General features: G+C 32.2%; 1 protein-coding gene across 1 annotated transcript in view; it reads left to right on the forward strand.

Moving 5' to 3' along the window:
- The first annotated feature begins 4,670 nt into the window (after positions 1 to 4,670).
- LOC123700143 (filamin-A) overlaps positions 4,671 to 22,748 on the forward strand; it is a 74,978-nt gene continuing 56,900 nt past the window's right edge. The window contains exons 1-10 of the mRNA XM_045647278.1: positions 4,671 to 4,834; positions 15,426 to 15,727; positions 15,871 to 16,051; positions 16,139 to 16,238; positions 17,184 to 17,326; positions 18,000 to 18,223; positions 19,384 to 19,525; positions 20,094 to 20,257; positions 21,081 to 21,256; positions 21,851 to 21,963. Coding sequence (XP_045503234.1) covers positions 15,512 to 15,727; positions 15,871 to 16,051; positions 16,139 to 16,238; positions 17,184 to 17,326; positions 18,000 to 18,223; positions 19,384 to 19,525; positions 20,094 to 20,257; positions 21,081 to 21,256; positions 21,851 to 21,963 — 1,459 coding nt within the window. The 5' untranslated portion in view covers positions 4,671 to 4,834; positions 15,426 to 15,511. The remainder of the gene's footprint in view (positions 4,835 to 15,425; positions 15,728 to 15,870; positions 16,052 to 16,138; positions 16,239 to 17,183; positions 17,327 to 17,999; positions 18,224 to 19,383; positions 19,526 to 20,093; positions 20,258 to 21,080; positions 21,257 to 21,850; positions 21,964 to 22,748) is intronic.

Consider the following 22,748-nt stretch of genomic DNA (forward strand, 5'->3'; position numbering starts at 1 on the left):
ACACAAAATATACAGTAGAAACTAAGTAAGTTTTATAGATAGGGTACTTTTGTTTTCAATGTAAACTAATAAACTGAGAGCCATGAAAGTCAGTATCATAATGAGCGGTTCGGCGTTACCTTTTTCCACATAATTTTGACCACATCATCTACCTATAGTTATTTCGAATAGTTTCTGGAGATTGTAAAAGAACAGTTAAACTACAATTAATTGAGATCTTGGATGAAAATTTCTTGAGAGAAAAGAAAATTAAAAAATACTTATGACAAATGAATTAGTAAATTGTAACGAGGAATTTTTAAATTATAAAATGTATAGATATATACAGGGTGTCCCAAAAAGTAGTGATGAACGGAAGCTGGGAGGTTAAGGACCTAGAGGGCTATCCGAATCACCCCCATGTATGTTATGCGATTTTTCGTATTTTCGGAGTTATGACGTTTTTTTTCAATTTTTCACCTATCGCCGAGTACGATGATATTTTCACTCATGGTGACGTCAATTATTGCGCTAAATGCTTGATTTTTTATTGTTTGCTAAGCTGAAAGATAGGCCAATTCAGTATGGTAACATTTACTATCGTTAGATGTTTGAATGGAATAAAAAAAAGAATTAAATGCCAAGAAAGATAAAATTATCCAGTATGTTCACAACTTCAAGGGCCCGTAAAAAAATAAAATCACATAGAAAAGTTTTCCGTTTTGCTTTTAAAAACTTGCTCTATCTATCAGGTAGCTACCCTGAAAATTTCATTTTATTATTCAGAAAGCTTCAATCGAAAAATTGAAATCTAAATGTGGTAAGTGCAAAAATTGAATTAACATGATGAATAATAAAAACAAATTAATACCAATAACAAGGTGTTAAATTACATGGCAGTCTCCCCCCATTCACATAAGGGTGATTCGGAAAGCCCTCTAGGTCCTCCACCTCCCAGCTTCCGTTCATCACTACTTTTTGGGACACCCTGTATATTTTTTTATGGAAACGTCATGCATAACTACTATTATCTGATCATCATATTATCAGGGTTTGAAATAACAATATTCTTAAATTAACCGCCAATAGGAAAACAAAGTAACCCTTTGAATTTTAACTCACGATAAATCACGCTTATTAGAAATTAAAAAGGGGCTGCGACTGCGGTGACTCCTCTAATCTTATAAATTATAAAAAACAAGGAGAAGCAATAAATTGCAATTCTGTTACCCGACACGGGTACGGTAATGAGCCGCAGTGAGGATCCGGCGACCCAATTGTCTTCTCATACTAACTAAGCTATATTTCAATTTCATCGACGGACAAAACATCGAATTCCCAGAGAGTAATATATCGCCTTCTCTTTGACATAGGTTTCACTTGATCGCCATTAGGGGTGTAAATTGTCGGCGAAGCTCGGTCCGCCCTTTGCATATTTAAGTAAAGGGATTTGCAAATTGGTTTTAAACTTTGTGTCAACAGCGTAAGGTTGTGCTATTTAATTTAACACAACTGAGATGATTAAACTACTTCTAATGTCGATGTTCCGTATCCTGAACTTGGACAAAATTTCCCAAGATAACGATTGAGTCATATTGTACTATAAACTTTTCTGAAGACGGAAGATACCACTATCCGCTTTACTTTTAGCATGCCTCATAAGCGAGACGCTGTACTAATGCTCTACCGCTCTACCACGAAAATGAAGTGATTTTTTAACTTCGAGTATTTAATAGTAAAAATAAATTTTGTGTTTCAAATATTAAGTAGGGTATCTACGTCTACGTATGTAGGAATGGAAACTGGAGTGGTCCATTTTCTATATGCTTCAGAGTTCAGTATAATCCAAAAGTATCAAAGTAATTTCAAATATCAGTTTCTAATTCAATATAGTTTAATCGTATTTGCCATTACAAATTGTTAGAAAAATAAGATGCTGAAGCGTGCACCTCGGGATTTTCTTCATTTTTTTTCACATGATATAGCTCATTTCTTGCTCACTATCAGGTAAAATATTTCTCGTATTCCCCTTTAAAAACGCAGCGCACATTTAAAATGTTCGAGCGAATAAGTGTCGCAATAAATATTCAATTTAGTTACCTTACGATATGCATATCGCAGTTGCATACTTCAGCACTTTCCCGACTTGTCCGTGTGTATTCGTCTCTCTAGAGCAAACGTTCCATTTTTCATTTATTGAAAATTTTCCTGTAAATGTTTCACCTGCGCCCACTAGCGAAAATCCAATTTCAACCTGGGCTCTCCGAATTGAATGTAAAATTATACAATGTACATATCTACATAATATGTTTACAAATCCGAGCGCATTTACATTCGCATATCCAGATTGCGGGATTATCCGCGGGGCAAATAAAACGAATGCCCATAAATTAAACTGACATTTAAAGCTCATCAAGTTTTTAACTCCACCTGAAATACTTTGATAACAAATGCATATATCAGGAAATTAGAATAATTTATTACTATAATTAAATATAAACTCGCCGATTCTATGCAGTTTTAAAATCTTCTTATAATATTAATAAAATTCGCATACGGTCTTATTATCTTTGTTATAATCAATGTTAATCGATTCTGGAACTACGTAATCAAGTATATTTAATTACAACCACATACCACCTTCTTAATTCCTGATACAATAATAATAAAGACGCAATCTTCAATCTATATTTCCATATTCCATATATTCTCAGCAAATAATCCGGAAATAATTGAAAATCTAAAACAGATCCTTTGTTAAATTTAAAGACATGTTGGTAATTAAAAATGTTAAAAATTAAAACACATTGAAAATGAAATCTACTCGGTACTGGCAAAATTTTCCCAAAAATGTTTATTTGGGAAGATTTTTGATAAAGTAACAGATGAAATCGAAATCATGTTTGTTGGAACTACAATAAAGTATCATAATATTTAAAAATATTCCTACTGATGAATAATATGATTAATATGTACTTAGATGATGTTACTGCATACTGATCAAATGTCATGATATGTTAATATAATAATCTGAATTCTATCATTCTTGGAGTATTCCAATTTTATGACAGGCTAGAGTCGGCAGCATCTGTGGCCCGTAGGCCAAATGTCACTGCGGTCTCTATTCAAGCATTCAAATTTATTCACGAGTTAAAGGCACCCGGCTTCATACTTCATGATTTCTCGACCTGCGCATTCGTTGTTATTGGAAATGATTTTTCCTACAACATTGTGAACGTAATAATTTTATTAATACGGTGTATTTACATCTAACGAACAAAGAGCTAGAAATAGAGCAAGAGCATTATTTCGTGATCTTTCAGTGTAAACGAAAACTTGTATTCAGTATTAGACCATTGCCATTTTATTATAATCTTTTCGAACGCACTAAGTAGAACGAAAGAAAGCTCTACGCCTGTTTACACTAAAATAATTTGACATAGTCACAATGAGCGTTCGCTCGTTTGATGTAAATGCACCGTTACACATATGAAACATGGAGATTTATTTCCTATTACTTAATTTAACCGAATGATACAATTGCACACTACACTTTTGGAACCACCCGCGAGTTACGTACGCTTGGTTCTAACGCATACCTAGAGCTGAAATTATTAGGTACGTAGAGTATAGGTAGAGAATTTTTAAAATATGAGAAGTGAGGCATAATCTATATGAAGTATTACAATAAGTACCTACCCCATATTCTTCATTTTACATAAATAATTAAATTTAAATTTAACTTTATCACTTTATTATATAACGACTATTATATTTAACATAATTTTATCATGACTTACCCAAAGGAGATCACAGAGAAATTCTCGAAAATACATAACAATTAAACATCACTTTGATAATAATTATTTTATAGGCAGATAACATAGTATAAAGAGCAGATAATCCTTGAAAAACTAATTGGTTTTAGGCATTTTAAAATTCACAGTTAACTACAATATTATAATGGTGACATAATAACAAAATACAGGTATGTACAGAGTTATTTTAATTACCTAAAGAAAAAAATGTGCGTCGTATTTTTTCTCTATGCTGCAACGTTTTATTTTATGTACTCGTAACTAACAAATATATTGAATGAGGCTTCAACGACGAATCTATGGAATAATAAATATGTTTTAGAGTAGCTTCCGAAACCGATATTATGTTGGTACCTTACCAACATAATATCTGTTTACGAAAAAAGATAAAATTTATTGTAAACAATAAACAAAAAAATATTGTAACTGAAAAATGTTTTTTTTTTCACCATCATTCGTTTATTTTGATAATGATAGAGTTTAGGATAAATTTAAATTAAAAAAAATCATAAATTAAACCTTCCTTACCTCAAATATTACAAAATAAAACATGACTTGTTATGGTATATTGTAACTGACGTTCAGTTCGTTAAAAAACGCAGTATAATATTAGTGGAATGTACTTCTTCCGGTGGAACGAATCTATATAGAGAACATAACTTCCCACGTCGGTACTTAGCATCATCAAAGAGTTTACTCGAGAAAAACGTAATCACTGTGCAAGGCACCATATGGCCGCTACGGCCGTCAACCATGTCCAAAGACATAAATGGGCACATTGTCATCACAGATGGAATGCCATTGCGTCGGGGCAGCCTTGCGCACGGGCCGTGGTGTGCGGCAGGGGGGGGCGGCACTCCCGCGCAACCTGCGCCTCCGTTCGCACAGATAGTACCTCGCTCGCCGCACGTTGAGCGAACCATCGCGCTCCGTTCCAATATTTAACGCGTTACTTAGTCGACACTGGATACGATAGTGTAAACATGAAGTGACAGACTCTCTCTTAAGTGATGCTCTCATAGACTCTAAATCACAAGGTAATTCGAGAATATTACGCGATACGTCGTTAATACGCCAATAAACTTAGCAAGGGCATTTGCGAGTCGGTGCAGCGAAGTCATAACAGTTATCGTCGTTACGTGTTATTCAAATTACTATTGTCAAAACAATCGAATTGATGCCGTTTATAGTAACGTACGAGTATATGCAGATACAGGTGCATCTGATTTGTGAATGACTAGGAGCGTGAACGACCGGTTTCTGCTTGCATAACAGAACCAAAGTAGAGTAGTGTGTCAACGGTGTCTTGGTAGAGCGGAGAGCCTTTTCGAGTATTAAGGGTGACAAAGATTGTGAAGTGCTGAGATAATGACATCATCCCGATATGTTCACAGTTCACACACCGCCCACAGTACACGTGTCTTAAGGTTATACGAAGTGTGAAAATTCATAATCGCGTTGGGTTTAATACGATTTAATAATAATTATGCTCGATTATTTTATTATTCGATAAAAATTAATTATTTCGGAACAGCCAATTGTATAGGTATTTCATTATTTTAAAATTGGTAACAAATCTATTAGAAATATTAACATTTGTATTTTTATACAAATATAGGAAGTATAATAACAAATAATATGTCCAATAATGACTTATATTCCGAAGTGTGCACTTAAATTTAATCTTTGTGTTCAGATTCATTTCAAAATGATAGCTATATTAAATTTTACACGGGCCTTTGTAGTATAATAATATTATCCACCTAACTAGCAAAATGTATAGTGAGATACACGATACATTATAGCTGTAAAATAAATGTAGAGAGATAATAAAGAATATTTCGCGGTTAGTGACTTTAACATAAAAAGTAACTGTAACGTAAGATCTAAAAATCTTAAACCTATATTAAAATCAAAAACAGCATAGGTAGTTACAGTATAATAATATTACGTTTGAATTAAATAGTATATAAAGTTAATAACTTCAAGTAGGTATTACATTTAAATACCAAATGGACGTTCCTGACTTAAAAGATTCGATTATGTGAAAAAAATATTTATAAATCTTTTTCAGAAATGAATTTCCGACTAAAGATATGTCATTTCAACACCGCCTTACATTATATACATCGTGCCAATAAATGAGCGACCTCACTCAAACTGCTACAAACGTCCCACAACATTCGAAAATGTGGACATTGGGAAATGTCGATAAGTAAACCTCCATTACTCAGGAAATATAAAAAATATATTGTGCCAGAAACATTTGTTGCACCTTACAGTTTGTTTTAACTGTTATTTTAGATTTTTAAAGAGCATCTTTGCGATGTACATATTTTTTAGATTTAAATTAGAAGTTCTTACAACTGTAATACTTCTTTAACTAGGTTGAGGATTTTACTTTTAACGCTTGCAAAAAGTCAGACATCATTCGGTCATAAGTTACAGTGCCAAGGACTGTTATTACTAACAAAATGTACGTTTTAAGTAAGTAAATAATTAAAATTTATGGTTGTGTTTATAACAAAACTTATCTTTATAATAATTTATCTGATAGGATTCGAGTAACCTAATACGTTCGTATGCTATTGAGACAAGACTATTAATAAAACAATAGAAAATTCTTTATTTACATATACATTTGTATGAATTCCTCATGCAAATTAATAGTGTAATAATGTTCTTTTAGATTTCCGCAAACACATCTTCCTCTATATTAATTATTCAACTCCATTCATGTACTTATCTCCGCCTCATGTCTAATGAAAATTCCGCATGACTAATATATGCTTTGACTACTTTGATTCATGCTCTGACACATTACTATATATGGCTATAATAAATGATTTAACGAACCGTATAATCTACTTGAAATTATTATATAGTACAGTTCACATTGAAAGCTTTAACGATTTTGAATGAAGCAACGTGTTTTAGAAAATACTGCGTGTAAGTTTGAGTGTAAGTTTGTAAATTAGTGTTATATAAAATTAATATACCTACCGCTGCCATTACATTGATTTTTCTACAATTATGGATCTTATTAGTAGAAATAAAAACTTAATAACTTCGACACGAGTGCGCGACATGAGGTAGAGCGCTACAATCAGATGTAGATATTCTAGTAAAAAGCCCAGTTAAGCACTGATAAACAATATTGTTTAATCTGAATTAAGCCTAAAACTCCTGAAAATATGATATTTTCTCAGTAAAATGTTCCACAAAAATACATAGATTGTGAATGTGTAGTAGAGAACTTGCTTCGTTCGCCCTAATTGTAACGCATATATTTTGTAAAAATTACATACAAGTGATATAAAAAGAACTTATAGCATTAAAAAAGTGCATAGATAAAAAGTATTTATCAAGTTAACAGTGTGAAATAACATTAGATAAAGAACTTTGCATCTTAAAAACTTAAAAATGTATCGATGATCATTCGTATTGCTTATTGCGAACGAAGTTTTCAGATTGAGTTTTTTTTTTAATTATACAGAATATCCATTGCTTTAAGAATAAATTTAATTATTTTTAATACGTTATATACACATCATAATATACTTCTTCACAAATATTAAAGGAATTTTGAAAATGTAAGAAATACGTGCATCGAATATATTTTCTCCTGTATCCAGAAACCGGAACAAAGACAAATATTTTCAACATTCTTCATTGAACGGTATTATTGTGGTATACGAAAGTGGTATGTTTAATTCAAATAATGAAAATTAATTAGGAATTCTGTAATTTTTTACATATACTTATGCCATGTTTTATTCATTAGCCGTTAGGAGTTAAAAAGTACAGAGTTAATGTAAAACTCATTTCCAAGCACATAGACGGACAGAGTTTGTCTCAATAATGAAATTGAATAATTGATATTGACTATTAAAGACATTCATAATATGAGTTCAATATTTGAAATTATTTCAGTACAATTTTATTTCATTTTAAGTTAATAACACAACAACATTTAAACCTATTTACATGTGTTTATTATGTGTACATGTGTTTATTATTTTTGTTAATTTTCCATTCGACAGTTAGTCTTAATTAATTGTTTGACCTAAATAAATGTAATTACAATTTTATTAAATACTCAATTAGGGTTAATGAGTTTTACAGCAGTCTTTATGAAGGGACGTTAGCTCGTCCTAGCTTGTTTTGTACACTTAATGCGCACTCAGCATTGCAAAGATGTTTCATAAGTAGATATAATGACATGGGTGTAAAGTTTAGATACTTGGATGTTTCTACGCCGATAGCTTCGCACATTATTGGAGGCAGCGAAGCACGAAGCGTCGTTAGGCAGCCGCTCGTTTAAAATAACATCGCACAATTTTAGACGCGATTTCACATTATTCATTTTTCTTGTTCCCCGCTAATGAGTGCCCATGGTAATGATAACATCATTGCTTTTTGATATATTAACGTACTGTTACATTAATGTAGTATAATCAAATCAGGATCTGGAATGTTAATAAACCATTACCAAAGGCATACATTTTTTTCATATCTTAACATGACACAACATAACATATTATGAAATTAGGTATATTAAAATATGGACACCGATCACCGACATGCCAATACTAATAAAATATAAAAATATAAACGGATTATAAATATCTTAATCTGAACCTTTTATACAACCTTCTTTCCGTTTAGCATTAAATTTCTAAGAATCAGCAACAGCAAAAAACCATATTTTCCAGGTACTTATTATAAAGAAGACTGGATATTATTAATCATGTTATTTTATAACAAATTCATTGAATACAATGTGGTGATGTTTAACAAGACATTTAATGATCACCTTACAATAGTTATCAAATCAAAACAATTGCTTTTGCGTAGGTTGCAGATGTATTGAGATGCATGGAACTACAAACACAGTCACAATGCATGACAACATAACCAATGCAATTAAATTTATTATTATGTTAATACTAGATTTCCGCCCGCGGCTTCGCCCACGTTTTAAAGAAAAACCCGCATAGTTCCCGTTCCCGAAGAATTTACGGGATAAGACCCATCCTATGTGTTAATCCAAGTTACCCTCTATATGTGTGCTAAATTTCATTGTAATCGGTTCAGTAGTATTTGCGTGAAGGAGCACACACACACACACACACATCCTCACAAACTTTCGCATATATAATATTAGTAGGATTGTCTTTGTAAAATATAATATCAACTCATTGTATCATGCATTACATTCATATCTCTTGTTTGTTACACCTGCGAGATTTTTGTTACGTTGTTTCGTGTTGAATTATATATTTCTCTATCTATGTCTGAAGCTTTTTACACGGAAGCCCTTCGATGTAGGTACGTGCATGAAATTGTGTCGAGCGGAAGTAAAGAAGTTACCTTAGGGATATTTGACATTTATTTGAATGACAACTTTTATGTTTAATGTGTCTTTTTTCGACTTATTGGAAATGACAAAGCGTGGCTCGCAACATGATACTGGGAAATACTTTGAGTCATTATTGTCAAACATTATGTACTCGAAGTTTGTTTGACCAGCTTGGTTTGACCCGAACATTGCTTAAAAATATTTTTGAGGAAAGTTCAAAATATTATCTCTAACAATAATTATCATACTAAGTAGATAATAATAATGAATTTGTACCTATATTTTTGTGTATACGTACAGACCAAAATTTATTCAGATTAAGCTGAAAGTAACAAAAGTATGACAATCCCGAGAGTCGGTCCAATAAAATATATTTAAGTTCAAAAGAACGAATATATAATACTATTCCATGATAACAAATACAAGCTGTCCCTTGCTTCTGTTACGAAATCACATTCACACGTAGCTTTGATTATTATCCATTGTCTAGACTTGAGATAACATCATGAATATTACTAAAGTTTTTATCGATACCCAAAGAAGGTACTTTAGTTTATCGAACTTGAAGGAATATATTTTATTTATAATGAGATGCTAAATATTAAATACGAAAACGTGTAGGTATATTCTTCAAATTGTATGTAAATATGTACATATACCTCATTACATGAAAGTGACTTTAATATATTAAAACTTTGAAAAGCCGATAGGTACATGTTAAAGGTATATCGTCCCTTTGCAAAATTTTCAGAATATAATTCGAACCAATTAAATATTTGGTTCTAAGGGATTCGTCGGCTATAAATAAAGAAACTGGTTTTGTATTTAAAATCCTGTTTCGCGAGTTACCAAAGAAAGACGGCAAGCAATTAAAAAAAACAACAAAAAGTGCCGGTCAGCACTGTTGTTTTGGGGAAAGAAACAATGAGTTTTCGCTTTAATAACTAAGTGATGAGTCCGCGATCTTTTTAATGCTGTGAAACCTTTCAGATTATTTTTATTGCCTTTCAAATTTACTTCAAAGCGCTTTTGTGTGTTTTTATAACTATATTTTGGTATGAATAATGTTCTCTTCTCATTTACAAAATTACTATTTCATTGTATTTCCTAATAGTTTAAAATACAATGATGTAGAATATCCCAGTTCATGCTAAGAGTCGACCAATATTATGAGCTCTTTTATATTACAAAGTCTCATCTCTAAGCAGCCCAAGTTCCAACTAGTTTTCCACTCACCTCCCTTAATGTTGATGAAATTGCTTCAATATTGCACCGTCGGAGTTTCTCTGAACAAAGAAATTGTATGAGCGATAGCTACTAACGAATCTCAGAAGACTTTTGCAATGAAAAAGACATATCTACTGGTGCTTTCAGTCAGCGATTTTATACATTTTGATTGCGCTACTAGCATTTTATTTGAGACAAAATATAAATTTTATAAAGATATACGAACGATATTATCTTACCATCCCAATAATAAATCCGCCAAATTGTACATTTATTTTAACTTTAAGTTACATAATTTATCGTTTCTGTAAATTTTGTTCTTGTGTGCACTGTACAATAAAGTGTTTTCTATTCTTTCTATTCTATTCTAAATGTGCATTGTATTAGGTATATTAATAATATTATAGCATATCATACAGAAATAATCTCCTAGGCCAATTTTAATTTGGTAACATGATTTTTACCTACGGATAACTGGTGGAAAAATAAGGAAGAAATACATATGTCTATTTTGGAATTGGAGTTATTTAATACCTATCTAATTAGTTGTTTTTCGTTCTTTTATGGTTGATTATTTAAATACAAAATATTTCGTTTGAATAATTCAATTACATTGAATTTAGTAATTAATCAACACCAATCGTTAATTAAAAGAATTTTTGGTTGTCATCGTCTTATTTCCCAGAGATAACTAACCATGTATATGTATCATTTAAGTTTCCGAGTACACAATACAATTGGAAATGGAAAGAGTCGGGTAAATGGTAGGTATTTGAAGCCGCATACCTTGAAGATAATATTTTCTACCACATAATATTATGTAACACAAATATAAATCAAGCCATTTGAAAAAAAAAGTGTAATATGTGCCCACGTTACCGACACTATGTTAATATATGTATTACATTAAAGTTACTTAAAAATAATAAAATCGTCACTAATACGTAAAACGTGGTAATACATCACTTTATTTATCTTCAATAAATCAAAATGGTAACAAAATCTATCGTAAAACGTCTCATTCAAGCGCTACCTATACTATTAAACATTTAGTTTATATGTTTCAACTATAAAAATTTAACTACCGAATACGAATAAAATCAATTGCAATGCCGATAGTTTTCCATAAATTGATTTCTAAGTGGGCGTCCGACTCATTGTCACGCAATAGCACACGGCCCACTTACAAAAATATGATTAGCACTGGCTTTGGTGGTACGTAATAAATCATTGTACCTATTGTATAACAGTATGTACATTTAAATTGTTGCTAAAAGTTTAAAGTAATATAATTGGATATATCTATTGTGTATACGATAAATCTTTTGCATTATTTAACTAATGGATATTCTGAATATTCTCTCTTTTTTAACTGTCAGCGGTAAAGGAAAAATAATTTCATTTACTTAGCGGAAAATTCTCTTTGTAAAATGAAACTTGAACACTGTGAATTTCCAAGATTTTAATCCAATTATTCACATATCGAAATAAGCCTTTAATTTGAAATGGATGCAGTATGACAGTTCGGGTAGGTACCAACAGAGCAAAAATATAGCAGAAAAGCTATATCACAGTACAAATATTATTTAACTGGTTCAATATCGTACTAGATATTTGTTGATATTGCGTTGGCTGTCAGACTGCAAATAAACTGGCCCAACGAATTGATTACATATATACGGTTTACGTGAAGTGATGCAGAAACTTGAACAAGCGATTAGCGGCATGTCAACAGAGACTAACGAGGTAATAGTTAGTCCCGATCGCTATCACATTCTATATAAATAAACATTAACTATTTACACACATAAAATAAATAAACTTCTACGTTGAACCACTATTTTCTCTATACGGTGTCATTTAACAAGTTATTATACCAACAAATAACAATACACTCAGTTAATAACCATTAATTAATATGGAGACAGTGCAAAATGTTGGCCAAATTTACGATATACCTATATGTACCTACATTACTTATAGGTATATATTTTATTCAAAGTTTCTCCAAAAATAAATTACAGGGATTATGTGGAAAGTTTAACTGGATAAAATATATATTGTTATATTGGCGCAGTATGTAATTCATTGCATTATGCACTTGAAAATATATACTATATAAAAACTCATTTGTTTACGAAGAACACGCAGGTAGCTAATTACATAAATAATTAACGACGCACCTCCGACACACAGGTAAAATGTAAACAAGGCCTGGGGGCTCTTTAACATTCCTATATATTCACTTATGCGGAAATCTATATATAATACGCTTATTTACATTGTATTCCATTGTTTCCTGTTAATTAAAACTTCGGGAAAACTTTGTAACGGGTACATAAAAAGAGACATAGGTACAGACTGTGCTTTTACTGAACTTTTAATTTCCAACCTTTGGTACTAAAAGCTCAAACCAACTTGTCTAATTATATACTAATACGTCCAGAAAATAATCCATAATCAAGTTATGAATAACATTACGATACCTCAAGATCATGATCGACCTAAAATAGAGATGACGCTACGTCAGATGACGATGTCGTCGCAAACACACGACCCACGAACGATTGTGTATTCATATTAATATTTATCGGCAGACTAATTTAAACTCGATATAGCCCACGTCGTTTTTAGCATTACATATTAAGGTCCAATAATTACAACATTAATTATCCACATTGCAAACTCTGACTCATAAACAGAAATATACGACAACAAACTCCCTTAATTAGTTCTGACTGCTGAGTAAAAACAACAAAAAATATTGCATGATGATAAAGCACTCTAAAACGTAATCAAGCGGATATTGAAATGAAAAGCACATTCGTTGAAACCTTATATCCGCAAAAAATCTCTGTAGTAATTACATTTCTGCAGTAATCTTTGGAAGTTGAAAAAAAACCTTTTCAAATGAATGCCTTATGTTATTTCCTATGACTTCCATCTTTCAATCAGATGAAGTTAGAGGAAAAGCTTCGAAATAAAATTGATTTTGGTGAGAAGGTATGAAAGATGTAATTTAAAGAGTGCGCAGCCACCTGCTCTTAGACTGAAGGTTTTATGTAAGGTTTTATAGCCTCCGCCCTTATTTTATACATCTCTCCTTATTTTCGTGACCTACACTTAAACGGAATATTTTAAGCCTGGCTTAAAACGTTTGCTAAATGTAGGTATAAAGCGTACATTTTTTAGGTAGCGCGTTCATAAAATCGAGTTTACTGACCATGACAAATTAAAAAGATTCTCCGTAGGTAATATTAATTAATGAAAATTTGCATAATAGGACCGAATCACATACGCTTTAATAAAGCTTAGAAAAATTATAGAATATAATGGTGAACTCTGGCTCGTAAAGCTTCCGGTCATAAAACTCCCTTTTATTCCTGTAGACTAATTACAGTGTGCACCGGCCCATGTGCTTTGGTACACATCTTTTATTGTAAGTAATTGCCGTGTTTGCACGCAACGCTCTTTTCGAGTACAACATTAAGCTAGGTACCCATGGTTAAACGAAGCCAGGAAAGGTACCTTTGTTGTTGTTTTGCCACAAAGTATTTTGCATACAAAAAATAAACGTGGATCTCATGATGTTGCGTCTTCAATTTTATTAATTTAATGTTACGATTAATAAAAAATTATGCAGCCTTATTTAATTGATGTATTTTTATAAATTTGTGTTTTGCATTTTTTTATTTATGGATACTGCTATACTTAAGAGATGTTGCGTATAGGATTGCGTTGTGACTTTGTTTAAAAATATTTTGCCACGAAGCTATATTTTTGAAATTCATAGTTATAAAAAAATAATGAGGTTTGTGTCTTTAAACGGCATTACGAATAATATGATAAAGCATATGAAAGGTTTCTTTATTTGTCACGTGACGTGCAATAACTTTGCAATGTTACCACAGATTTCTGTAATTTTTAGCAGTATACTAAGTTTCCAGCTTGCTCCTATGATCAACGCGTGTTGAAAATGTTTAATAGTTTACTTCAACAACTTTAAAACGATTATGACTAGCAATTAGAATTTAAAATAAGATAAGCTCCATCAACTAACAATAAGGGAAGTTTTAATCTTGTTGACATCATTGCCGACTCCAGTGATTGCATCACTGTAGTCGGAGCAGGAATCAACATGAATGAGAAGTATCGTTTTGGAACAACCTGACATTATTCCGATATAAAAACACAAATGATTAAGTATTAACAAATATGCATATATTTAATTTAAGGTATCGATACACTGACAGTAAACGAAATCAGCCGTTGCTTGTGGTGCTATCGAGCGCTCTGAAAGCATCATCAATCACAGCCCCAAGTGACAATACGTCATCAATCTGCTCAAAACTCTTAGCGGCTTCTCTGTTGACATTGACGAAAACCATGATAGTACCGAACTTTAGCAGAATTTGGCACAAAAACCGTTTTGTTGCTGGTCACTAACATATTATTATCATCATAATAATTATAATCTAACAAAAGCCCTTCTCAACTGCAATTAACACAGATATCCTTGAAGTTAGTTAAAGCAAATACTTCAAAAGGATATTATAAATTAGCCGACTTTTGTAGAAAAGTGAAATTTCCAATATTTTCATCTCGAATTATTCTTTTCGTTTCAAGCTGAGGTTTATGAGTTCTAGAATGTTCGCTACGAAGACTTCCCGAGTAGCTACATAAAACATAGATGATACATCCTGCATATAAATATCTTCATCTATTATTAGAATCGGAAATAGTTCACTTAGCATCGTTAGAACAAAATTATGACATATTTTTATAACGTACAATTAAACTAATTGCTACTGTATCGAATTTTAAAACCATCATATCAATTAAATCATAAACTGGCCTATAAAATGTAAATCCTATTGAAAGGCAATTTATGGAATCCACATTTCACTGATTTACATTTCATGTGGACTAAAGTGCACTACAAAAATGCAATCTCAGAATTTTTGTATTTAATTTCATATTTCATCATGAAACTCATAGTTAATAATTACCGAATAATTTTTAATTTGTTTTAATTTTAGATGACAGCAAACCTTCGAGCAGTATTGGCGGATATGATATATGAGAAATATTCATAGATTCGAGTGTAATTGATAAAGAAAGCACAATGGAGGGTGTGAGGGTTACCCATCAAGGCTTGAAGGCGCACACGCCTGAAGGCTCGGCTGGTCGTATCACCCAGGCCGGCCTTGCAGCTCGAAGTCCTGAAGGCACTGCCGCCAAGGCCATGGCTATCAAGGGCCATGAAGATCTGTGGGTGGAAATCCAGGCGAATACCTTTAGAAACTGGATTAATGAAACTCTTAAACCCATGAACATAAAGGTAAAATATATTTTCTAGTTTATCTGTCGAAATCATTCAGAATGCTCTCAAGATTCTATCAATACCCAGTCTTTAAGTGTGGTAGGCACAATGCAATATGAAGTACGTGGAAGATAATTGTTCCAATCTATTATTTTTCTCAGGTAATCGACTTAGTAGAGGATTTACGAGATGGAACAATTCTTTGTTCGTTAGTGGAAGCTTTACAGGGACGTAAGTTAAAAGGTTGGAGCCGAAAGCCTAGTAACCAACACCACAAGTTGGAAAACGTTACCACCGCCTTGCAAGCCATTGAAGACGACGGAGTTAAATTAGTTAATATAGGTAATAAGTGCATTTTTCAAACCTACCATATTTATCTTGATATTCATTCATTTGGCTGTAATTAAATCTTCTTTGTATTTTGTACAGGTAATGTGGACATAGTTAATGGAAATCTTAAATTAATATTAGGATTAATTTGGTCACTCATCGTCCGATATCAAATTGGAAGAAGTAAATTCCCACCCAGGTAAGAAAATTGAGCTAGCATTAACATATTAAACACTGTCATTTATTACATGATATATTTTCCGGTCTTCACTGATAAATAGAAGGTAATAATTACCATCGCCAGATATAGGTCGATCGAGGTGTCGTATCTAGATGGTTTGGGCGCAAAAATAAGAAACTAAAAAGCGTATATTTAAGTATCTCAGATATAATTGAAGTCAAGATCAATTATTGTGATTTTTATATAGAAAAAATTAAAATAGAAAATGAAGGTTAACGTTTTTTTCTTTCTATTCATTGCAATATTATTTCTTAAATATTTACGACATCACTATAAAAAGAGTGCTGAAAAAAGTAAGCTCTACATTCATCTCTCTAGGGCTAGCGATTATTACAGCGCTAGAACACATTGTAACCTACACATGCGGACTAACTACGTAATAGACGAAGCAATTAGCACTGTAAGGCGCGGCGTAAATACAGATAAAATGCGATTGCGCGACATCCCACCTAAACTATTCGACTTACAACAACCTGATGTTGGGAAATACTCGTTTCTCTATAAAAATTGAACATGCTACTTTCTAATAAATTATTGAACAAATATATTGTGCAGTCTGCTTTGTCGTCACATTTTTTATTAAGAGTTCGTATAATACTCATAAAAATAAATTATCGCTATGTTATTTGTTACTTTATCATATTAAACAGAAAACATTGTATGTGTACAATTAGTTTTTTAAGCTTAATTGTTATAGTTATGTATACTAAACGGTGCGCTTTTAAATTTTTACGATCGAACCTTATCCTTTTGTATCTACATTCTACACCGATCATAAAATTCTTACCAAAAATTTAAAAGCAACGCTAAGCTATCCACACGTTAGGTGTATTTGCAGTAAATTCTTGGCTTTTACGAGTCTATCTGCAATGAATCGTCAGTTCTCATTACCTAAAATTGCAGAAAGTTGATGCTATCTTGGCTGCAATCGACCCTGCCAGAGTGTCGAGTCAGCAATCTTACGACTGACTGGAATAGTGGTGTGCTTCTATCGGCTCTTCTAGACTACTGCAAGCCTGGCACATTCCCGCAATGGAGAGAACTAAGTACGCTCTTGGAATGTTTTAATTTGTCTGTATGTTGCTGATGATCAAATTTAATCCGTCGTTGAAAAATACCTGTAATAAAGTATTTAATATGGAGAATGTCTTGGTTGCAATTCAATATAACTAAAATAACAAAAGACAAACATGTTCTGAATTTGATCATATAGTTGATTACTTTAAATGGTATGACTTAGAAGTTTCTATATAAATTAATGTGATTAATGTCTTTTAACAATATATTATTTTAGTTCCAACCATTTTGAATATATATTTTCGTAGACAAAGACCTAACAAAACTCACTCCTATTATTTTCCCCATTACACACAGAGAGGATTCCAATACAATCCCAAATTCGGATTACTAGATATATATAATATTTGTTTTTGTTTCCTATATGTTAAATTGAATAACTGAAACATACGACGATCAAAGAAATCCAATAGTCACAGGAAGTAAATAAATAAGTTTTGCTTTTATTTATTTAATATGTGACTCAATCCCAATTCAAGACGGAGATAAAAATGTTTCTTAGCTCACCTTTCGGCTTCATCATATTGAAAACATAAGTCTAGCATCTTGTAATCAATTTTGGTAACAAAATCAACAATAAAAATAACAAAATGTATACTTCGCCCCTTTAAATACTCTTAACGCTATTTATGTCTTATTTAGATCGTCACGAGGCTGTAGAAAATTGTAGAAGGGCAATGAAATTGGCGCATCGTGAATTACAAGTGCCCATGGTTCTGGAGCCAGAATATTTGGCCTCGCCATGGCTGGATGAACTGTCCGGCATGACGTATCTGTCTTACTTCATGAAGCCGGACGCTGCTGGAGTGAAAGCTACGTTGGACTGGGTCAACTCACGTCTAGAGAGACCTATTTCTAATTTCACGGTAATTTATTTACTGTTTAACATTCAGATAATAAGCACGTATTAACGCATAGTCAAAACATATCGCGTGGGTGGGTATGTTGGGTTTAGTTTTTAATTTTTTTTTTTTTTGATAACTACATGAAGATGGTAAAATATTTAGATGGTATATTAGATGGTAAAATATTCTTACCTACCATTGGATAGTTACACGTCAATTCAATTTTGTTAGGAGATTGTTAATCAAAGGGCTCAAGGCCGTGTATTCAAAGTGAAAATTCAATATGGAAATTTGTGATTTTCCCCGAGGTGAACAATCTGCTTTTCATCGGAATAACCGAAGAAAATAAATAAAATGTATTGTTATGCTTTTAATTAATAAAATATTTGTTCTTGGACTCGTATTCAAATTTTTTAGAATGTGAAAATTGGTGTTTTTCTAGCGCGTTTCGTCTATGGCCGCGTGGAAAATTTAATTTATTATTTTATAATAGTTAATGAATATTTCACTAGGTATATTAAATTAACGACTTTTTTTAATAAGTAGGTAATTTAAATTTACAACTATAAGTATAATGTAGTTTTTTTTAATGAAGAGATATTTAATTCATATTTGAAAAAATACTATTTTTAGAATTATTTCTTACATTACAACGTGCTTTTTAATTTCGCATTTATACTTTTGAATAAATAACCTCGTTTTGAGCATGTAGAACAAAATATTATTTCGAAATATGAGATCAAGTGGTTAATCATGTTAATTTTACACAAATTGAAATATGAGCAAAAGGTGTGAACCATTTTCACGGAGAGTTCAATTTTCGTGTGATTAGAACAGGCCAAAAGGGAATTCCAGTTCCGACGAGTAAACAAACAGGAAAATGAAAAGGGCGAGCTAATGCCATTGAGGGACATAAACAGGCCAAAATTGTGTTGTACACCAATATGTTTGTTCTGGTATCGAATGATAATATACCTACATACTTTCGTCTGCTTTCACTTTGTTTTTATAACACCCCAAGATTTTCGCGTCATAAATAATAGCAAACCACTTAGTGAGTTTTAGCGTAATTCGTTATAAGATTAATAGTTTGTTTTCAAATAATGTAGATTCTCATAATTAATGGTACCTTTGAAGAAAATTGTGTAACTAACCACTAAGGTTTGTATTTAAATTTTTAGACTGACTGGAACGACGGTCGAGTAGCAAATGAACTGGTAAGGTCAATGGGGGGACCAGCTCCACCACCTAGCCGACTGAGAAGGGATCCCGCACGATGGGAAGAAAACAATCAACAAGCAATTGACGCAGCCAAAAAACTAGGTGTGTTATTATTTACTCAACCCAACCAATACATTCGTTTTTCTTTAATTAACAACGTTTACAAGTCCCCGATGCGTAATGTGTGTTCCAATTCGTGTATCATTTAATTGCACAGCAATGTTTTGTTGCTTTAACATATTGCGAAATTCTCCTACATAATATTCTGCTCCGATATTACCTTTGATCTGCCGTAGTGGTACTCTGTTGGGAAAACTGTCGAATGGTTATTACTTAATACAAACTGTCTGCAAAATATCTCTAATTCAACATGTGAGGCTATTAAAGAACCACTTATGAATAAATTATAAATGATGATTATTATCTATTATTCATTTATATAAAGTCGGCTATTCATCGTCGAATCTTGTCATCAAATTATGTATTTTTAACTGGTTTTATTATTACCTACACATAATAAAATATTATTTGTTACAATAAAATACATGGCATAGCGGAAGGACGTAATAGCTTTACATGTATATAGTTTATCTATGTGTGCATTGAGAACATTTCGTAGAATGGACATTACATTGTAACAATAAAGAATTTAAATGACTTCTCATTACAGGAGTCCAGCCAGTATTATCAGCCAAGGACATGAGCTCTAGTGACGTAGAACACTTAGGGGTAATGGCATGGGCTACCCAGTTCCGAAACATACCGCCGCGTCCGCCCGTACACGACATGTTGCGAGTCGCACTCGATTCCACTTCGGGGAGGGTAGGAGAGCCTGTAAGTGCCTCGGGATTTATTTTAAGGAAAAAGAACATTAATTTTGCGTAACGCGACTGGGTGTGCTCTCGAGCGAGACGAAGCTAATCTTGGAAATTAACTCATTATTTATTGCAGATTTTTTGTTGTTCTTTCCTGGTTCACAAAAAGCTTTACATGTTTAGATATAGGTTTTTACGGAACATCTTTAATTAAAAATAACTCCTAATAGCATAAGCTGAGTTGAGATAAGTTTAAAGCGCGTCACACACGGTGAAGATACTATAATATTTTATGTTAAGATTCTCTAATATAAAATATTACAGTATCTTAAGGTATCCGGTAGGTACCCGAAATTTTGTGTCAGTGTTTCGGGTCATTTGTAACAGGATGGCGTTTCTACAGGGGTCTTAGTACGCAATGACAAAAAGAAAAATGATGGTCAGAACGCTGATACCGGATACCCTAAGATACTGTAATATTTTATATTAGAGAATCTTAACATAAAATATTATAGTATCTTCACCGTGTGTGACGCGCTTTATTTTCATGAAATTCAAATTCAAATTCAAATTAATTTATTTGCCAAAGAACATGGTATACATAGATGTCAGGTAACAATTGAGTTCCAGCATGTTCAGCCGTTATTAACAGCATGCAAATTATGTCACTTAATTTTAAGTCAAAATTTCAATTATTACATTATCATTAGGTACATAAGTACATTTCAAAGTCTACAATTATTATTAACAAAGTCAAAAAAAAAATCACAATTCAAAATTTATATTGGAAGTAATCTGCCATTGTGTAAAAGGAATTTTATTGGAAATTCTCATTTTTGCAGACATATATTAAAGTGGAAAGCATATCGAGGGATCTTTCAATATCTGAAGTGAAAGTATACATAGTGAATCCATTAGAGCAGGAATCGAGGCTCAAGCTGGATTCGAGAGGTTCCGGGGAATTTGTACCGGAACACGCTGGTATGCACGAAATTGTTCTCGTCGTCGACGATATCAGGTAACTTTATTGATACTTTATTGACTTCACTCTTTTATTATAAGCATTTACGATCTCGCTATAAAATTTTAACAAGACTTAATTAAAACAAAGGGAACGGAATGCTCTGCTGTTTTCATATCATATATTTCTGAATTTTTGTTAAAATTTGATGAATGCATGGTACTTACATAATTGAAATATTAAAAAGTATTTTTAAAAAGGTTTTTCATATAATACAGTATTCGATGAATTTTTACTCCAAAATGAACTATTTTGGCAAAGTTATAGTGTGAAAAGTGAAATATTAAATATGAATTCAAGTAATGGATGTAGCAGGTATATTAGTAAAAAAAACACACACACAATAGTGGCGAACATTTGAAAATAATGAAAAAAATAGATGGCTGCTAGTCATCAAAATATTCGTATCTTTTGTTCGTAGAAAAACAACGACAGCTTTTATGTCAGGGATTTTAAAAGCCGTGTAGGTATTGATTGCTATTGCATCCGCCTAACAACTTGCGGGCTAAAATCTTTGATTTAGGAAAGGTCATTGACTTTTAAAATGTATGGAGTAGAATACTATATACTTACATAATTTATTTTATACAGGGTGGATGGCAGATACTTTTTCCGAGTGTTGCCAAGACTGGTGTCGGTACCTCCACCTGGCATGGCGCCTTGTGCAGCTGGTAGTCTTGTAGAAGTATTAGTTAGTGCAACAGGTATGAAATTAAAATTTCCTATTTAATAAAATTAACTGCGTTAAAAACAACCGACTTCAAAAACGGAAAAGTAAAAAATAAAAAAGATTTGATATTATTAATTGCTACATATTATTTAGATGTGCTATTTATTAAATAGGTTTGATGTCGGTGCACGGGCTTAATACTAAGTGCTTAGTGTTTGGCACCGACTTCAAACCTATTTAATAAATAGCACATCTAAATAATATGTAGCAATTAATAATATCAAACCTTTTTTATTTTTTACTTTTCCGTTTTTGAAGTCGGTTGTTTTTAACGCAGTTAATTTTATTTAATACTTTTTAGTGTAATTTTCAACACGAATCAAACGAGCCCAAACTCGATAAAGTTGAGTCAATATATTACTGAGTTCCTATGGCCACCTTCCGATTCCATCATCAAATCAGCTCTATGTCATGATAATGTTTCATCGCTATCCAATTTACACACTTATACAAAATTTCAGCTCAATCGGTTACCGGGAAGTGAATCAAAGTTACTTGCTACATTCCAATTAAGTCATCGAGTACAGACAAAAATGCTCATAAAATAAAAACTACTGGGCCTAGCCGAATAAAATTTTTATGGGACCAATTCGACACCATCCTGCATCGAACAAAAAAAGAATCACGTAAATCGGTTCAGAAACCTCGGAGTAATCGGTGTACATAAAAAAAAAAAAAAAAAAAAAAAAAAAAAATATACCGGCCGAATTGATAACCTCCTCCTTTTTTTTGAAGTCGGTTAAAAAAATACAGTGTTTT

Source organism: Colias croceus, chromosome 2 (assembly GCF_905220415.1).
Source record: "Colias croceus chromosome 2, ilColCroc2.1".
NCBI classification, from domain to species: domain Eukaryota; kingdom Metazoa; phylum Arthropoda; class Insecta; order Lepidoptera; family Pieridae; genus Colias; species Colias croceus.